The sequence below is a fragment of the Mastomys coucha genome, unplaced genomic scaffold (genome assembly GCF_008632895.1).
Source record: "Mastomys coucha isolate ucsf_1 unplaced genomic scaffold, UCSF_Mcou_1 pScaffold7, whole genome shotgun sequence".
Taxonomy (NCBI): domain Eukaryota; kingdom Metazoa; phylum Chordata; class Mammalia; order Rodentia; family Muridae; genus Mastomys; species Mastomys coucha.
In genome coordinates this window covers 7,116,181-7,131,756 of record NW_022196913.1, presented here as the reverse complement: position 1 = coordinate 7,131,756, position 15,576 = coordinate 7,116,181, and the positions used below count along the sequence as shown (strand labels likewise).

Below are 15,576 nucleotides of genomic sequence, written 5' to 3'. Positions count from 1 at the left end.
AGCACAGTGCCTTCATTAGTTGGCAATAGTTAGAACATATGCATCTACATATCAAAAGTGGATGCTTGGAAAATGTGCACACCTGCCACTTTATGAGTATATACTGTGTCCACTCATATTCATATCTAGAGTTTTATGTGACTAGTTCCTGAACCAACTGCTCATCTCAAGCTAGCCCCACTACCTTTGTCTTGGTCTAGGACAACATGCTATCTCAAAAGGAATGTCAGTCTCTGAAGTAGGTCCTTGAGTTCATGGACCTACTTACTAATTTCATCATCTGAGCCATACTCAAAATGGTCCTTATATAAAAAGGGGGTACCATCTGTCTCCTCCTTTTCTATCTCTATTGAGTCCTTTCTACCTAGAGAGCAGAATTCAGGTTCCTCTGGCCTGATGCATGTGGTCTCATTGCTTACTCCTTCTTCTTTCCTTCCATCTCCTGACATATTGACATATTCCCTCTTCCTTGGGTCATGCTCATCCTGCTTCCTGAGTAACAGCATGCCCAGTGAGCCTGGACCAATCATCCCTGTCCTTGTAGATTTAACTGATAAAGCCCTGCCCTCTCTCCACATCTCCATGTCAGTGGACCCCATCCTTGTACTGGGCATGACCTAGTTTGTCCCTCATCAAGCATATTTCCACCCTCCTCTGCTACTGTAGTGAGTGATTCCAGGATGATTCCCATCCTTTCTTTTATGGATTTGGTATCCGGTACATAATAAAGCCTCCATTGATGTTTGCACTACATGAACTAAATCTAACTAAATAAAACTAAATAAAAAAAACTAAATAAATAAATAAAATAAATAAAACTAAACCTGTTGATGCTAGTTGCTTAGCACTCCCCCTTTATTTACCAATGTGCTTGTTGTCCATCTTCTGTAGATAGGGATTTTTAACCCTGTTTTCTCTTTAAATTCTTTCCCAGAAATTAGTACATGGTGTTGCAATAACATAGTAACAATTTTACAATTCATAGTTTGTATTCTTACCATGCGATTCCCTAGAATGATGAAACCACTATGCCAACAGAGATGAGGGACAACTAGAGGGGACACCTCAATTCCTGAACATTTTCCCTGAGAAGTGAACCCTGGTCCCCTGCATCAACTTCCCCTGTTCTTTACATGTAGCAACTACCCAGTTATCAAAGTGAGCGGGAAAAACAGGACCCATGAATTCTCTTCTCAGAGAATCACTATATTTCTTCTCTTACTTTTCCCCAAATGACCCTTTCTCTCTTTTAATGTTTTTAGGTTTATTTATTTTGTGTGTGTATTTTGTATGCATGTGTGTATGTGCATCAGTATGATGTGTGTGCTGGGAATTGAACCTGGGTCCTCTGCAAGAAGAGCCAGTGCTCCTAAAGACCGAGACATCTCTCTAGCCCTCCTGCTGCTATTTAGATAAAATAATTTTATATCCAGATATTGCGAGCTTAGCTCTTCTTTCTGGGTTATTTTCTTAGTATAGTCCCTTATTTGAACCTTTATAGAGGGTGATAATTATCTTCAAGTCTCTCTGATTTTGAGATCAATTAAAATCAACAAAATCAAGGGTGGGGAATGCACAACTGTCTAGCCCTAGGTCTGACCCTGACTCATGCTCACAGCCCGGGAACTGCTGCTGGCCTGGCTGTTTGAATAACCCCAGCTTTCCCTTCCACCCCCACAGCTCAGGTTTGAGCTCCAGAACAAATATTTGTCCTGAATTTGAGCAAAGTTAGAGCACTTTCTTCTTTTTAAAACGATCTACTCTCATCAATAGACAAGTTCCTGCGAACCTGGTTCTGTAGGTGGGGAATTCTCTCCAGAGCTTGGCACAGAGGCCCAGAAAATGCAGCAGCCTGTGGGCCTTCTCATCTGGCTGTTTCTTCTGGAAGCACAAGCCTTTGAACTCCCCAGAAATGGATACTCTGAAGTAAGTACTGATGCAGGACTCCTTGCTATTTGCCTGAACAAATGGGCTGCAAATGGCTGAATGCTATTCCTATTTAATGAATTTGCTCTGTGTAGAACAGAAACTTGGGAGAACATTCATCCGACTACTGGCACTTCCCGTTCTAATTATAAATGCGGTTGCTTACTAAGATAGATTCAGATTTTTGTCTGAAATTTAAATTAAATTCAGTGGTCAGATATTTACATAGCATTTACAGAGCATACTTGCCCACTCCTAAGATAAAAAACATGTGTAATAATAGACCTATTGCAAATTCCAGTGGGAATTAAGAGGGATATGTAAACTACCAGGTACTGTACATGAACTAGTACTGCCCAGTGATTGCTAGTGTTGTTATATAAAATACTATTGCTACTCTTTTACTTGGCCATTGTCAAAGCATCATATTGTTTTATATGCAAGCAAACAGTCATTTTTGTAATAAGGACAAATTAAGTATTTTGAGAAAGAAGGTGACAACAGAGCTGGCAAAGTTCAGGAATGGCAGCCATGGGCTTAGCTTTCCACGTGCGACCGTCAGACACCCTCGTATAACATAAACTTTGAACTGAGCCATTCTGAATGTCATACCAGAGCTACTTCTGTGCTAGCAGAGAAAGATGTGTTACAGGATTATTTTAGAGACTACCACAGAGTGATTGCACACACAAATACTGAAGAAAAAAACAGTATGTTGTTTTCAGAAGGGAAAATCACTCTGCTTAGAAGCTATCATATCTTCCAACACTTTGCAAACCACAAGAAAGTGTCAGAAATCTCAGATTGAAGGTAAAACATCCAAACGTGTTAGTGTTTTCCTGGTAATTTCTAACCAGCCTTCTTTTTGTGCATTGGTTGATTAATGTCCCCTAAAGCCATCCAAGGACTTTCCTGGGCACACTTTATCACCTGGTTACATGTCTTCCCTATCACATTCAGGCAGGCTCAAACCTCAGTTCTCCCACCCGACAAATTTGAGAGCCCACTAGCAAATACACATATTAAAGAAATTGTTGTATCAAAAATAAGACAGTCCAACAACAGAGGAATTAACACAAAGAAATAATATAATGAATTCCTCTTTCCTGTAGATGACTTTTAAAAGAAATGAGCATCCACAACTATCTTTTTAGTTTGCAGAATATGATGATCTTGTGGGACTGGCCCCTGATAAACGTCCATTTGTACAAGAGAATGGAAGACATCAGGTATAGTAAATTCAACTTCAAATGGCAAAAGATGACTCTATTTCCTCAAAAATTTGTGCTTTTTTTTTTCTGAGAGTACTCCAGTATTGTTACAGTCTTGTAGAGTATTGTCAAGGAGGTGTACAAAGGGACTTTGACATTGTTTTCTAGAAGTTTCTACCCATAAAGAGCACTTAGAAAAATCACCCATTCTCCTTCCTCTGGCCATTTTGTCAAAGGGAGCAGCTTGGAGAAACTTTGGTCCAAAGAACTAGACATCCTGGAAGCTGTTGAGATGACATGGAAAATCTCCTAATTAGTGGGGGAGGGAGAGCTCTACTGTGCCAACACGGCTTTGGCTTCTCTCATACAGAGCCCACATACTGAGAAGAGAGGTGTTTATGGATGTAACGCTAAGCTGAGAGAAAACTGGCTTTGTCTGGTTATGAATGTTTGGCTTTCTAAAGTCCAGCTTTTATAGATCAATACTATTAAAAACCCAGTAGGACTTTGTGTTGTGGTTTTTATCTCACTTCTGGAGAGAAAACATAGTCATTAACCACTGTGTCAAAACATCTAAGAGTTGGGTATGGTAGTACATAAAATCACAACACTCGGCAGGCTGAGGCAGGAGGATTGCTACAAAGTTGAGGCCAGCTGGAACTACCTGGTCAACTCCAGGTCAGCTCAGAAAGAGAGTATCTCAAAGACTGCCAAAAGGCAGGCCTGACCTGTGTCATACAGCATCCATTAAAATATCATCTGATCCAAAATTAGCTCACACACAACCTTGGGCATTTTTTGTAATCCCTCAGACATTACGTGTTTACCCATGCCTCTTAACCAGGTTACCTTCCAAAAGGAACGTGGTATCCTTTGTCTGTGCTCACAGGACCCATTGCTCATGCATCTAATCTTCTAATGAGGTAGTTGAGAGCATAGAGTTTTCAAGGAGCCATTAACCAGAAACACATTTAAGTCTCTGCTCTCTGGTTGCTCAGTCTAAGAGGATGGGGCAGACTGTAAATCATCCCACACATAGGATGAATCTTTATGAGCAAGGTGAATAGTCTTAAAAAAAAAAAAAAAGTATCTACTGCTATGTAAACAGCAAAGGAAGCTGACTTGATGGGTCAGAAAGTTTCATAGAGAAAGCTTTAACAATAGTCTATCACATAGCAACACACATCCCAACAAAGATGGCTGAGAAGGTTGTTCAGAGAAACTCACACGTGGGAAAACTGTTTTCCGTAACACTTCATATTTTTTGCCTTGACTTCAATGACTAAGTTATGCCACAGTATAGAAGCAACATAATTCTGTGACTGAGAACGTGGGGTTTTTGCCTTGAGGTAGTGAGCCACATACGGCTAAAGGATGACTGTCTCTCTGACTTCCTTCTGCAGAGAAGCCTTCCTGAGGAATCCGGAGAGGAAATGGTGAGTTTACTTTGGTTGCCTCATAGATTGGTGTGTGAGCGCTTTTCCTGTTCTCTATTACCTGGAAACCAATCCAGGTGTCTCCTTTGTCCCCGTCACTGGAGGTATTTACCTGACTTTTGAAACTTTCCCTTGCCCAATTCTGTTTGGAAATCCTTCTGACACACAGTACTGGAGAGTGCAGTGCCTGCAGGCAGAGCAGCTGCAGCTGAGGCTCATACGCCTTTCCTGTCTTCTCATGTCTTACTGATGGTATAGGTTTCACCCAACAATACACATTTACTACCAAGTTAATAGCTTTCATTTAAAAACATGACACCTGATATCTATGACTATGGGAAGCCACTCTCAGGCCACATGGCCCAAGTTCCTGGAAGGTCCAGAGAACCTTCTGGTCACAAGAGAACACCCAAAGCGGTGGTTTGTATTGGTGTGCTCTTCTGAACTGAGAGCTTCCCCTTTGGAGCAGGAGGAAGGGCAAATAAACTGGCCAGGATTCTATCTTAGCTTGAGATAGGCTGGCGGCTAACTAATTGAAAACGTTAGCCTAGGACAGCAAAATCTGTGGGGTGAGACCTAGTATTGAAATAAAGCAAATCTTAGAGGAAAAAAAGGCAAAATCTAGCAGGACACACATCACCACAGGTCTGAAGGACCTCGCAGCTCTTGAGAACATCCTAAAGGAGAGATTCTTCACACCTTGCCCGTGATCATACCAATGCCGTGTCATGCTCTGTTTGCTTATGCTAGGGCTACCTTCAACACATAGCAGAGAGAAAAGGAGGTCCAAGGTATTGTCAAACAAGCAACTGCATCAAAACATCCTTTCCAGCACAGTCCCGTTCACTGCGTGCAGCCGCCAGTTTCCCTGGGACATCCTTTCTAGCACAGTCCTGTTCACTGCGTGCAGCCTCCAGCTTCCAGCACAGTCCCGTTCACTGTGTGCAGCCGCCAGTTTCTCTGATCTGGTTTTAATACAGGGAAAGAAGCAAGGACTGAAGGCGCGATAGTGAAAGATGAGACTGAAGGAAAGAGGAAGCAATATGGAGTTTGGAGGTTGCATATGGAGTTTACCCCACAGCACCCCTGCTCGCATTTCACTTTGAAGACACAGACAGGGTCCTCTTTCGAACCTGTGGCCCCACCTCCTAGTCCTACTTGTGGATCTGCTTTTGAAAGAGGGAAACCGGGAAAGGGGATAACATTTGAAATGTAAATAAAGAAAATATCCAATAAAAAATAAAAATAAAACAAGAAAAAAAAGAAAGTATTTCCTGAGCTCTTTCAGTCCATCTTGTGTCCCACAACCACTTTCTACCCAGATTCTAAAATAATGGAAATAAGGAAAGGGAATAAGAAAGAAAGAAGAGGGAGGGGCAAAGAGAAGGAGGGAGAGAGGGAGACAGGAGGAAGAGCAGAAAGAGAAAGTCAGGGAGACATCTCTTAATAATGACCAATCCCTTTCTGTAGGGTATCTCAAGAGCTTAGAAGACTGCTTAACAATGCTAGTTATGCATTTATCAAATCTCCTAGTAAAATACACAGTTTGCAACATCATATACATAGTGCTTCCCATGAGAGCTCCTTGTTACTACAATTATGCTTTCTTGCCAATTTCAGGACACCGTTGATCCAGTGACTCTTTATAGCTACAAAGTCCAGTCCACCATTACTTCTCGGATGGCCACAACTACCATCCAAAGCAAACTGGTGAACAATTCCCCATTGCCTCAAAATGTCGTGTTCGATGTTCAGATCCCCAAAGGAGCCTTTATCTCCAACTTCACCATGTGAGTAACTCCTATGTAGAAGCAGGAATTGAATGCTCCTGGAATCAAAAGCCCTCCAATAGACCTTAGGGGGCTACTGCTCTGCTGGTTCTTCCTGAACTAGAGACCTGCTTTGGGTCACTATGGTATGCGTCCTTGTCATTGTTTTGAGTGTGGTGTGTGTGTGTGTGTGTGTGTGTGTACGCACTCATGTGTGTCCATGTGTATGAAGCTGCACATGCATATTCCTGTGTGGTAGGCAGAGATCAACCTGAGTTGCCTTCCCTCAGCACTGTCCACCTTTAATTTGAAATGAGATTCCTTGCTGGCCTGAAACTTGCCAAGTAAGCTGCCCTGGCTCCAGGGATCCACTGGTTTTGTATTGCCAGTGCTGGAAACACAAGCATGTGTCGACATGCCCAGTCTTTATGTAGGTGTAAAATGTCAAACTCATATTGACACAGCAAGTGCTTTACTGACAAAGCCATCTCTCCAGCCCCTGCTTCTCATCTCTAACACATTGAAGCAAATGGAAGTCTCTCTATGGTAGCTACTTTCTACTTGTATGTGATTTCTTTGAGAGAGAGAAAGGGGGGAATCTTATAGGATACCCTATGAGTGTATTTGTAAAAAACCAGTGCTATATGTCACTCATTTCTTTGGGAAGAAGGAGTTGAAAACCAGCAATTAAACCCAGTGTCTTACCCAGTGTTTGGGTTTCTCTACTACATCCTGACAAGTGGATTTTAAAGTTTATACTTGATTTTTCCTTTCATCATAAATGCATAGCTTCTCAGGATGACCAACTCAGTGGTTGGTAGGTAGCTCTGTTAGAATTATTTCTTATGCTTCATCCAAAAGTTTGACATTTTTTTTATCCAATGATTCTGTTACTCATATAGACATTTTAAAGCTCTACTACAAAGTAGATATTAAAGTGTTCATGGGTGAAATGACATGAGATCTGAGATGGGCTTTCCAATAATTGAGGTGGGGAGCAAGAGAATGCGAATGGATAAGGTTGGTCCAGTATTTATAGCAAATGCCAGGGATGCATTCATGGTGGATTCTCAGATAATCCTCTTTATGTTTTATAATTTTGAAATTTTTCTTAATAAAAGAAGTCAACAACACTACTTTTATTCATAGCTAAGCCCATTATCTATTTGAGGCATTTGTGTATTAAAGCTAAATAATGTTTCCATAGGTGGTTGGAATGGATATCAATCACCTGAACACCCATATGGCCATCTCTACAGTGTTCTCATTGGTCAATGTCCCTCTTAGACTGCTTGGAACATAGTATATTGTTCTGCATACAACCTCAGATTTTTTCTTAATGAAGAACTTAGGTTGAATTACATCTCATTTGCTTTTTTCTTTTATACATTGATTCCGATAGGAATCAATGAATGGTATTTGTCAAATATAAGCTTTAGCTTGCAGGTGTTTTGACTAACAAGCACTTTGACTGATTAAAGAAGTTGTATATCTATGTTAACTATCCTTTTTTGAAATTTTTTTTTGAGACAGAGTTTCTCTGTATAGCCCTGGCTGTCCTGGAACTCACTCTGTAGACCAGGCTGGCCTCGAACTGAGAAATCCACCTATCTCTTCCTCCCAAGTGCTGGGATTAAAGGCATGCACCACCAATGCCAGGCCTTTTTTTTTTTGAATTTTTAAATTATGTTTATTCTCTCTCTCGTGTGTGTGTGTGTGTGTGTGTGTGTGTGTGTGTTAGAGAGAGAGAGAGAGAGAGAGAGAGAGAGAGAGAGAGAGAGAGAGAGAGAGAGAGAGAGGTGCTGCATGTCCATTTCATCTAGCTATTTTTGGGTTCGATTTCCCTTCATTCAATTTTCTTTCTTCTTTCCCTTCTTATCCCATTGGCAATTTGAGGTAGCAAAAGGCAATACCATGAGATGTATGTTTATTTTGTTCTGCTTTTACTTGGGTTGAATTTTCAACCTGGAGAAGATGCAATGGGCTATGCTGACCTTAGGATCAGGCAAACTATTTTTCTACCTTTAATCAAGATCCCAAATGCATCGTGATGGAAGATGACTGTGTCTCTAGAGAATTGTTCAACTTTAAACCTCTCTGTGATTTGATGGGAAGAGACACTGGACTTCGTTTTCATTCCTGAAAGGGGGAATTTAACCTACCAGTTTTGGTGGAACACCATCTTTCTTTTCTACCAGACTATGTTTAACTCTTATGTCTTCTGAGGATGATCAAATAAACCAGATGAAAATCAACTAATAAATGGCTTATTAGCCGCCTCTCCTAGACCACATTTAAATGGCATATCCACTCCCTGATGTTTCATGCAAAAAATACGATTTGAACATAGGAAAGTTTAAACAGATAACCGTACATAAGAGAATCCGAGGAGCTGGAACCCAACTTAACTTCCCTCAAATTACAGTCAGATAAGAGACTCTTGTCTAGAAATTATTCAAAGATCACTTGTCTTGCTTCCTACAGATTCAAAATGCTCATTGCCCTCATTCATGAAATCTAATTGATTGCTTGTTCTTTGTTAGTTTTCCTAAGACTACTAATGTGGCCCACTGTTGACTTCTGTCTATTCTAGGACTGTGAACGGTATGACATTTACAAGCTCCATTAAAGAGAAAAGTGTGGGCAGAGCTCTTTATTCACAGGCAAGAGCAAAAGGCAAGACAGCCGGATGGGTGAGGTAAGGACTGAGGATGAGGGCTCACCATCTTGCCTCTCCTCCTGCTCTGTTTCTCACAGAGCATATCAGGCTCCAGGGGGACTGGGAGCCTTGCAAAATGGCCAGTTCCTGCATTCTGATAATAGAATTAGTTGTCATAATATCTGTTTCCATAAAGATCTTTTTTCTATCAGTGTGGTTTGGAAGTTTTACATGGGTTGGTTTTTTGTGACTTGCCTTGCAAGTAGATAGACATTCTGTAAATAAACCCCACCCTGCCCCCCAAAATGAAGAGATTTGAACTGTAGGAATGCTGTATCCATGTTATTATTAAAAAACATACAAAGGGGCTAGAGAGATGGCTCAACGGTTAGGAACACTTAGCTGCTCTTCCAGAAGACCCAGGTTCAAGTCTCAGCACTCATGTAGTTGCTCACAATCATTAGAAATTCCAGGTCTAGGGGATCCAATTCCCTCTTCTGGCCTGCACAGGCACTACAGACATGTGGCATAGAGACACACATGCAGGTAAAACTCTAATACATGTAGACTAAAATATATCAAAAGGAAAGGCTTAGAAATTATTTTAATGGATTATTCTGCTTTATTTTTATGGGGTATGGCTTTTAAAGCATCAATCACAAAACACAGCTTCTGGTATACTTTTTCTTTATATCTTATATATGACTCATCTAAAAACAAAAGTGACTGTTGAGGCCAGGCGAAATGGTGCAATTCATAAAGTTCTTGCCTTACAAACACAAGAACCTGAGTTCAATTCCCTAGACCCTCTATAAAAAAGAAGAAGTGATAGCATCCATTGGTAATCCCTGTGCAAGGCAGCAGAGACGAGAAGATCCCTGGCATTCGATGGCCAGGCAGTCTATCCTAATTGGCAAGATCTAAGCCAATGAAAAAAACTTGTCTTGTCTACACTGTGAGTGGATGGCTTTGCTAAAGAGCAATGCCTCCAGGCTTTGAAGGACTGGGGAAGACTCAGAGGCTAGGACCACACACTGCTCTTCTAGAGGACTTGAGTTTGATTCTCAGCCACTAATGCTGAGTGACTCACAAGTCCCTGTAACTCCAGCTCCAGGATATGAGATGCCCTCTTCTGGTTCCAACAGGCACTGTACACATGTGTGTATATATCCCCACAGGCATACACATACATATACACATACACATACACATACACATAATTGTTTTTAAAATATTTAAAACATTTAACTGAGGATGTACTCTGGTACACACAAACATATTTATTTTCATACACATGGACATACATACAGACAGACACACCATGAAAAATAAGTAAAATGTTAAAATAAAATAAATCAAGCGTTTCAACCCAAAGTTTCAAAGAACACTCAACATAGGATTTACTCTCCATACCACACACATCATCTTCTTCCAGATCCTACCATGTTTCTTCTCTTCTGCCTCCTCCTCTCCATCCCTAAACTGACCTATAGTAGAAAATCCCTTCATTTCACTCATGTGTTTCTTTTCTTTGCAGAACACATTGTCTGTAAACTCTGCACCCTGTTCTGTTAGAGGCAACATAAAGACAAGCATCGTCAGGCTCACCGAGCACATAGATAGGATCGTGGGCGAGTGCCAATGGACCCAGGGGAATCTGACTCCTGTGTGTGTAATTCCGTAGGGAGGCCCAGAAAAAGCTCACAGGGGAACAGTAGTTCAGTGGAGCCCAACCAGATACACAGAGTCCAGCCATGCGGAGGAAGGAGAGAGGCCCAGGCACCGGGGACAGTTTACCCCTGCAGTGTGTTAACCATCCTTGGTCCTCTGTGAATTTTTGTGGCATCTTACATGTACTGTTGTTTTCTTGATGCTGGACCTATGTACATATTCATACATATATGTATGTACATACACAGCCTGACCTGAAACTCTGCTTCCTCCTGCCTCAGCCTGCTAGCCTCAGGGATTACAGTCATGCACACCACCCACTGCTTGCCTTCCATCCTTTTTATTGGTCAGACCCTGTTGTCAATTCACTTAATTCCATAATTGTCTTTGTAAAAGATTTTTTTTTCTGGGTGCTACACACTTATCAGAAAACCTGGAACTTCCAGGCCACTCCTTGTATAACATGACTTCCCTAAGTGTGTCTTGTCTAGAAAGTTTGTACCAGGTATTTCAGCTTTTTCTTCCATTACTGAATATCCCATACTACATCTTTGAATCCAAAAGAGCTAATTATGCAGAATCCTACCACCACTAATCATTTAATTTTAAAACCTATTCATTCAAGTGTGGACGCACACATCTTTAATCCCAGAACTCCAGAGATAGAGACAGATGGGTCTCTGTGAGTTCAAGACCTGATCTTCATAATGACTTCCAAGTTAGGGATACACAGTGAGACTTTGTCTCAAAAGGAAATAAAATCATCCATACGTGCACATACAAGAACACACACACCATTCAGTGTGAGTCTTGATGCTGGATTCAACCCCACTGGGAAATCTTGCTGCTTCCTCTTTAAAACCCTCAGGAAGCACCTCAAAAGCAACCATTATACTGGATTTGATAGTGACTCAAGAAGGCCTTACATTGCAAATACAAATTCAGGTCTGAAAACATGGATGTTCGATACTCTGTAGATCTCCCAATATATAATGAACCAAACTTAAGTCTCAGAATGCCGTGTAGGGACTAGGTACCACCTTTGGAGACACCTAAGCTTCTCTTGGATCCTGGTTCTCCAACTGACTAGCTGTGAGACATCTTGAGCAGGTCCTCATCTGAAAGTTGCAGGTAATGACGTCAGCTTGCATTAACTGCTGTATCAGAAGTGCTTCTTGTTGACTTCCTCACAGGCCAATACTGAATCAGTGGTCCTTTGACAACTGACACTTAAATCAGTGAGAAGCTTAATCAATCAATGAATAAACAGACTAGATGGGAAAGGTTAAAGTTCTTGATTTGAATAAATTTATCTCCAACTTCCACTTTTCCTTGATGAACAAAGTTCATGAATGACCGAGTTGGTTTGACAGCCCAGGATAAGGATAAAAACTCTCTGTCTAAATGTTGTGTCTCGCAACTTCTTCATGTGTATGTTTGCTTGTGTTGGGGTCTCTGGCATCTAGGAGCAGAACTCTCGATATGGAGAACTTCAACACTGAAGTGAACATCCCGCCTGGAGCAAAGGTGCAGTTTGAACTTCATTACCAGGAGGTGAAGTGGAGGAAGCTGGGATCCTATGAGCACAAGATTCATCTGCAGCCAGGGAAGCTGGCCAAGCACTTGGAGGTGAGCCTGGATTCACAGGGTCGGCAACAGTGCATATCTCTGGCTTATTTTTTGTCGCCACCACCATTGGCAGTATTAAGGGTCCCTTGCCAGGATGCTAAAGTACTGTGAAAATGTTTTGAAGATTTATATATTTTGTTTTATGTGTATGAGAATGTGTGTGTGTGTGTGTGTGTGTGTGTGTGTGTAATAGAATAGTATGAAAAATAGTATATTGTTTTGCTCTTAGGTATGTTAAAATGCCACCATTGGCAGATTGACTCTGAATTGTCGTGTACTAAAAAGATTCAGAGTTAGAGTCAACCTTGCCATTTTTCTACAGATTTCAATGCAAGCTTAGCTCCTTATGTGCTAAAGCAGGCCACTGTTCGCTGTAGTGTATTACCACAAACCGTGTAACCCAAAACAACAGAAATCTGTTCTCTCATGGTCAAACCGAATTCTGCAATCAAGATGTAAGCAGAGTGCCTATGGATTGTCCATAGACTAAGAGGATAGATGGATCCTTGGAAATTTTAACTTCTATTATGAGAGTGAGAAACACATGTTGTCCCTTGCTTCTGGTATCTGCCAGGTGCTGGCAGCCCTTGGTCTTGTGGCATTCCACTGTATATTGCTCCTCCTCTGAGTATCCTTCTTCTCCCTGGATTTAAGAGCCAAGCAGCAGAGCATGACTTCACCCTCAAGATGCTTAGCTTAGTCATATCCCTCGAGACTTGTTCCCAAATAAGTTCAAATTCAGATTCCAGGGTTTGAGTAATGAACCCTGCAGGGAGCTACCACTCAACCCATGAAACTTTAACCTTCAGGGTAAAGGTGTTGTGAGTCTCCACTTTCTTGTCACTAAAAGGTATACTATCTGGCATTTGAGTCTCGCAGCTACCAGAATCATAAGCCAGATAAACTACTTTGCCTATAAAATATCTAGCCTTGGGAATTTTAACACACACACACACACACACACACACACATTCTCATACATATAAAACAAAATATATAAATCTTTTAAAAATGTTCATAGTGTTTTAACACCCTGGCAAGGGGCCCTTAGATGACCTGTAAGATGGGAGCCAGCTCTACGCAGAAGAGCTATATGCTGATATGGCTGACCTATATAGTTGATCTTCTTTTATACTAATTTCCTCTCTTGAAAACTCACCCAACAATAGCAGCAGCCATCCCTTCCAAGGTGTTACCCCATTATCTTGTGTAAGGCCCTATCTCTTGTTTATGTGTGTAGGGGGTGTATGAGTATGCTCATTGGTAAACTCACCTATGTGTATGCAGGTAAAGGTCAGAGGTAAACTTTGAGTATTTTCTGTCGCTTTCCACATTTTCTTTGGAGACAGGGTATCTTCCTGAACCTAGAGCTCATTACCTGGGCAGTGGGTCTCCAGGATCCTCCTGTCTCCATCTCCCAATGCTGAAGTTATAGGTGCATGCTACCGCATCCAGATTTGACATGAGCAATGGGGATTAGAACTTGAATCCTCATGCTTGCGTGGGAAGTACTTAACCCACTTAGTCATCTCCAGCCTGAGGCCCAACCCACTTCAATTAATGCCACCCTAGTAAGCAAGGTTTCCAGTATGTGACCATTCTAATATTGTGTCCTGATGGGTAGTGTTAATTATCACCTTGATTGAATCTAGACATACAGAAGAATTATCTTGATTATATTAACTGATGCGGAAAGACATATCTTAGCTGAGGATGGGACTGCCCCTGAGCCGGGGCTCCTGAGCTATGTTAAATGGAGCTGGATTAGAGTGAAGTGGCTTGTGTTCATCTCTTCCTGTTTCCTGATTGGGTGTCATCTGATCTATATCATCAAGCTCCTGCTGCTGCTTCTTGCCCACCATGATGGACTATGCAGTGAACTGTGACTGAAAACAAACCTGTTCTCCCTTCAGTTGCTCTTCTCAGAGTATTTTATCACAGCAACAGAAAAGGAAACTGAGTCATGTGTCCATACCATAATCAGGAGAAGTAAATTCTGGGATGAATGAGGTGACACAAAGTTGGAATCCAGGGAACTTAAATGACCAGAATGACCATGGCACCATGCTCAAGAAACTGGGAGATAAACAGCATCAGAGAGCTTAAGAGTAAGTTTCCTTTCCTACTTTAAAGATCCTAAAGACTTTTGATGCCATTGTTTTCACCTCTTTAGGTGAATGTGTGGATTATTGAACCTCAAGGAATGAGATTTCTTCATGTTCCTGACACATTTGAAGGTCATTTCCAAGGTGTCCCAGTCATATCCAAAGGACAACAGAAGGTACTAGATGCATTGTTCATTGCCAGCTATCTGAGTGGTCACTGGGTCCTGGCTCTTTCTCCTGTGCTCTGAAAATTGGGGGTGTGTGCAGGGGGTGGTCTGATGGGCTGAGGTCAAAGGCTAGAGTTTATTTTTTATTAAATATACAAAGCATCACTCCCAATTATGTAATTTCATTGTATCCATTTTGGAGCCTCCTTTTCCTCACAAGACACTTTTCACATAAAAATCACAAGACATATTCGCTCTAATTGTCTTTGCCGTAGTGGCCAATAAGAAACAACCTTGAAAAGGCCATAGTCCTTTCAGAATGTACACAGACTCTTTCCAGAGTGGGAGCCACTCCTTCCATGGTATCTGGTGAGAAACTCTTTGGAGCTCTTTTTTTAAAGGCCTGGTACCTGGAAAACAGTATCACAGTCTGTTGGATGCTCCAGCCAATTGCTCTAACTCTCATTTCCATAAGCATTAGGCCAGTGGATGTTGTCATCATGCTGTTCTCCTGTATGATGAGCAGAGGCAACTGTCAACACACACCCCCCAATCAGGATCTGAGAGCAAAGATCAGCTTCTGATATCTCTCCTCTCTCTGTCCTTTGCAGGCACATGTGTCCTTCAAGCCCACAGTAACACAGCAAAGAAAATGCCCCAACTGCACAGAGACTGCAGTGGATGGGGAGCTGGTGGTGGTGTATGATGTCAACAGAGAAGAGAAGGCCGGGGAACTTGAGGTGAGAGCTGGCAGGCTCCAGAACTACCAAGCTGAAGCCAAAAACCCCTCATTGCTGTTGAACAAATTCCTTGGCTTGTGAGTGGCTCCTGTCTGCCAAGGGGAGGGTTCAGGATACAGGGAAAAGACTACAATCATATTTCTCTGGTTGGCATCCAAAAATTATCCATAATACTATAAAAAAAATAAAAGGAGCTATAGAGATTGGCTAGTTGGTTAAAATACTTGTTATGCATGCATGAAGGCCTGAATTCTACCCCTAGA

The 15,576-nt window shown here is 41.6% G+C and overlaps 1 protein-coding gene across 1 annotated transcript in view; it reads left to right on the top strand.

Moving 5' to 3' along the window:
* The first annotated feature begins 1,766 nt into the window (after window positions 1-1,766).
* The window catches only part of Itih2 (inter-alpha-trypsin inhibitor heavy chain 2), a 33,841-nt gene continuing 20,031 nt past the window's right edge, over window positions 1,767-15,576 (top strand). Inside the window, exons 1-8 of the mRNA XM_031358491.1 lie at window positions 1,767-1,926; window positions 3,081-3,155; window positions 4,541-4,573; window positions 6,194-6,363; window positions 8,936-9,040; window positions 12,139-12,301; window positions 14,475-14,582; window positions 15,185-15,313. Coding sequence (XP_031214351.1) covers window positions 1,843-1,926; window positions 3,081-3,155; window positions 4,541-4,573; window positions 6,194-6,363; window positions 8,936-9,040; window positions 12,139-12,301; window positions 14,475-14,582; window positions 15,185-15,313 — 867 coding nt within the window. The 5' untranslated portion in view covers window positions 1,767-1,842. The remainder of the gene's footprint in view (window positions 1,927-3,080; window positions 3,156-4,540; window positions 4,574-6,193; window positions 6,364-8,935; window positions 9,041-12,138; window positions 12,302-14,474; window positions 14,583-15,184; window positions 15,314-15,576) is intronic.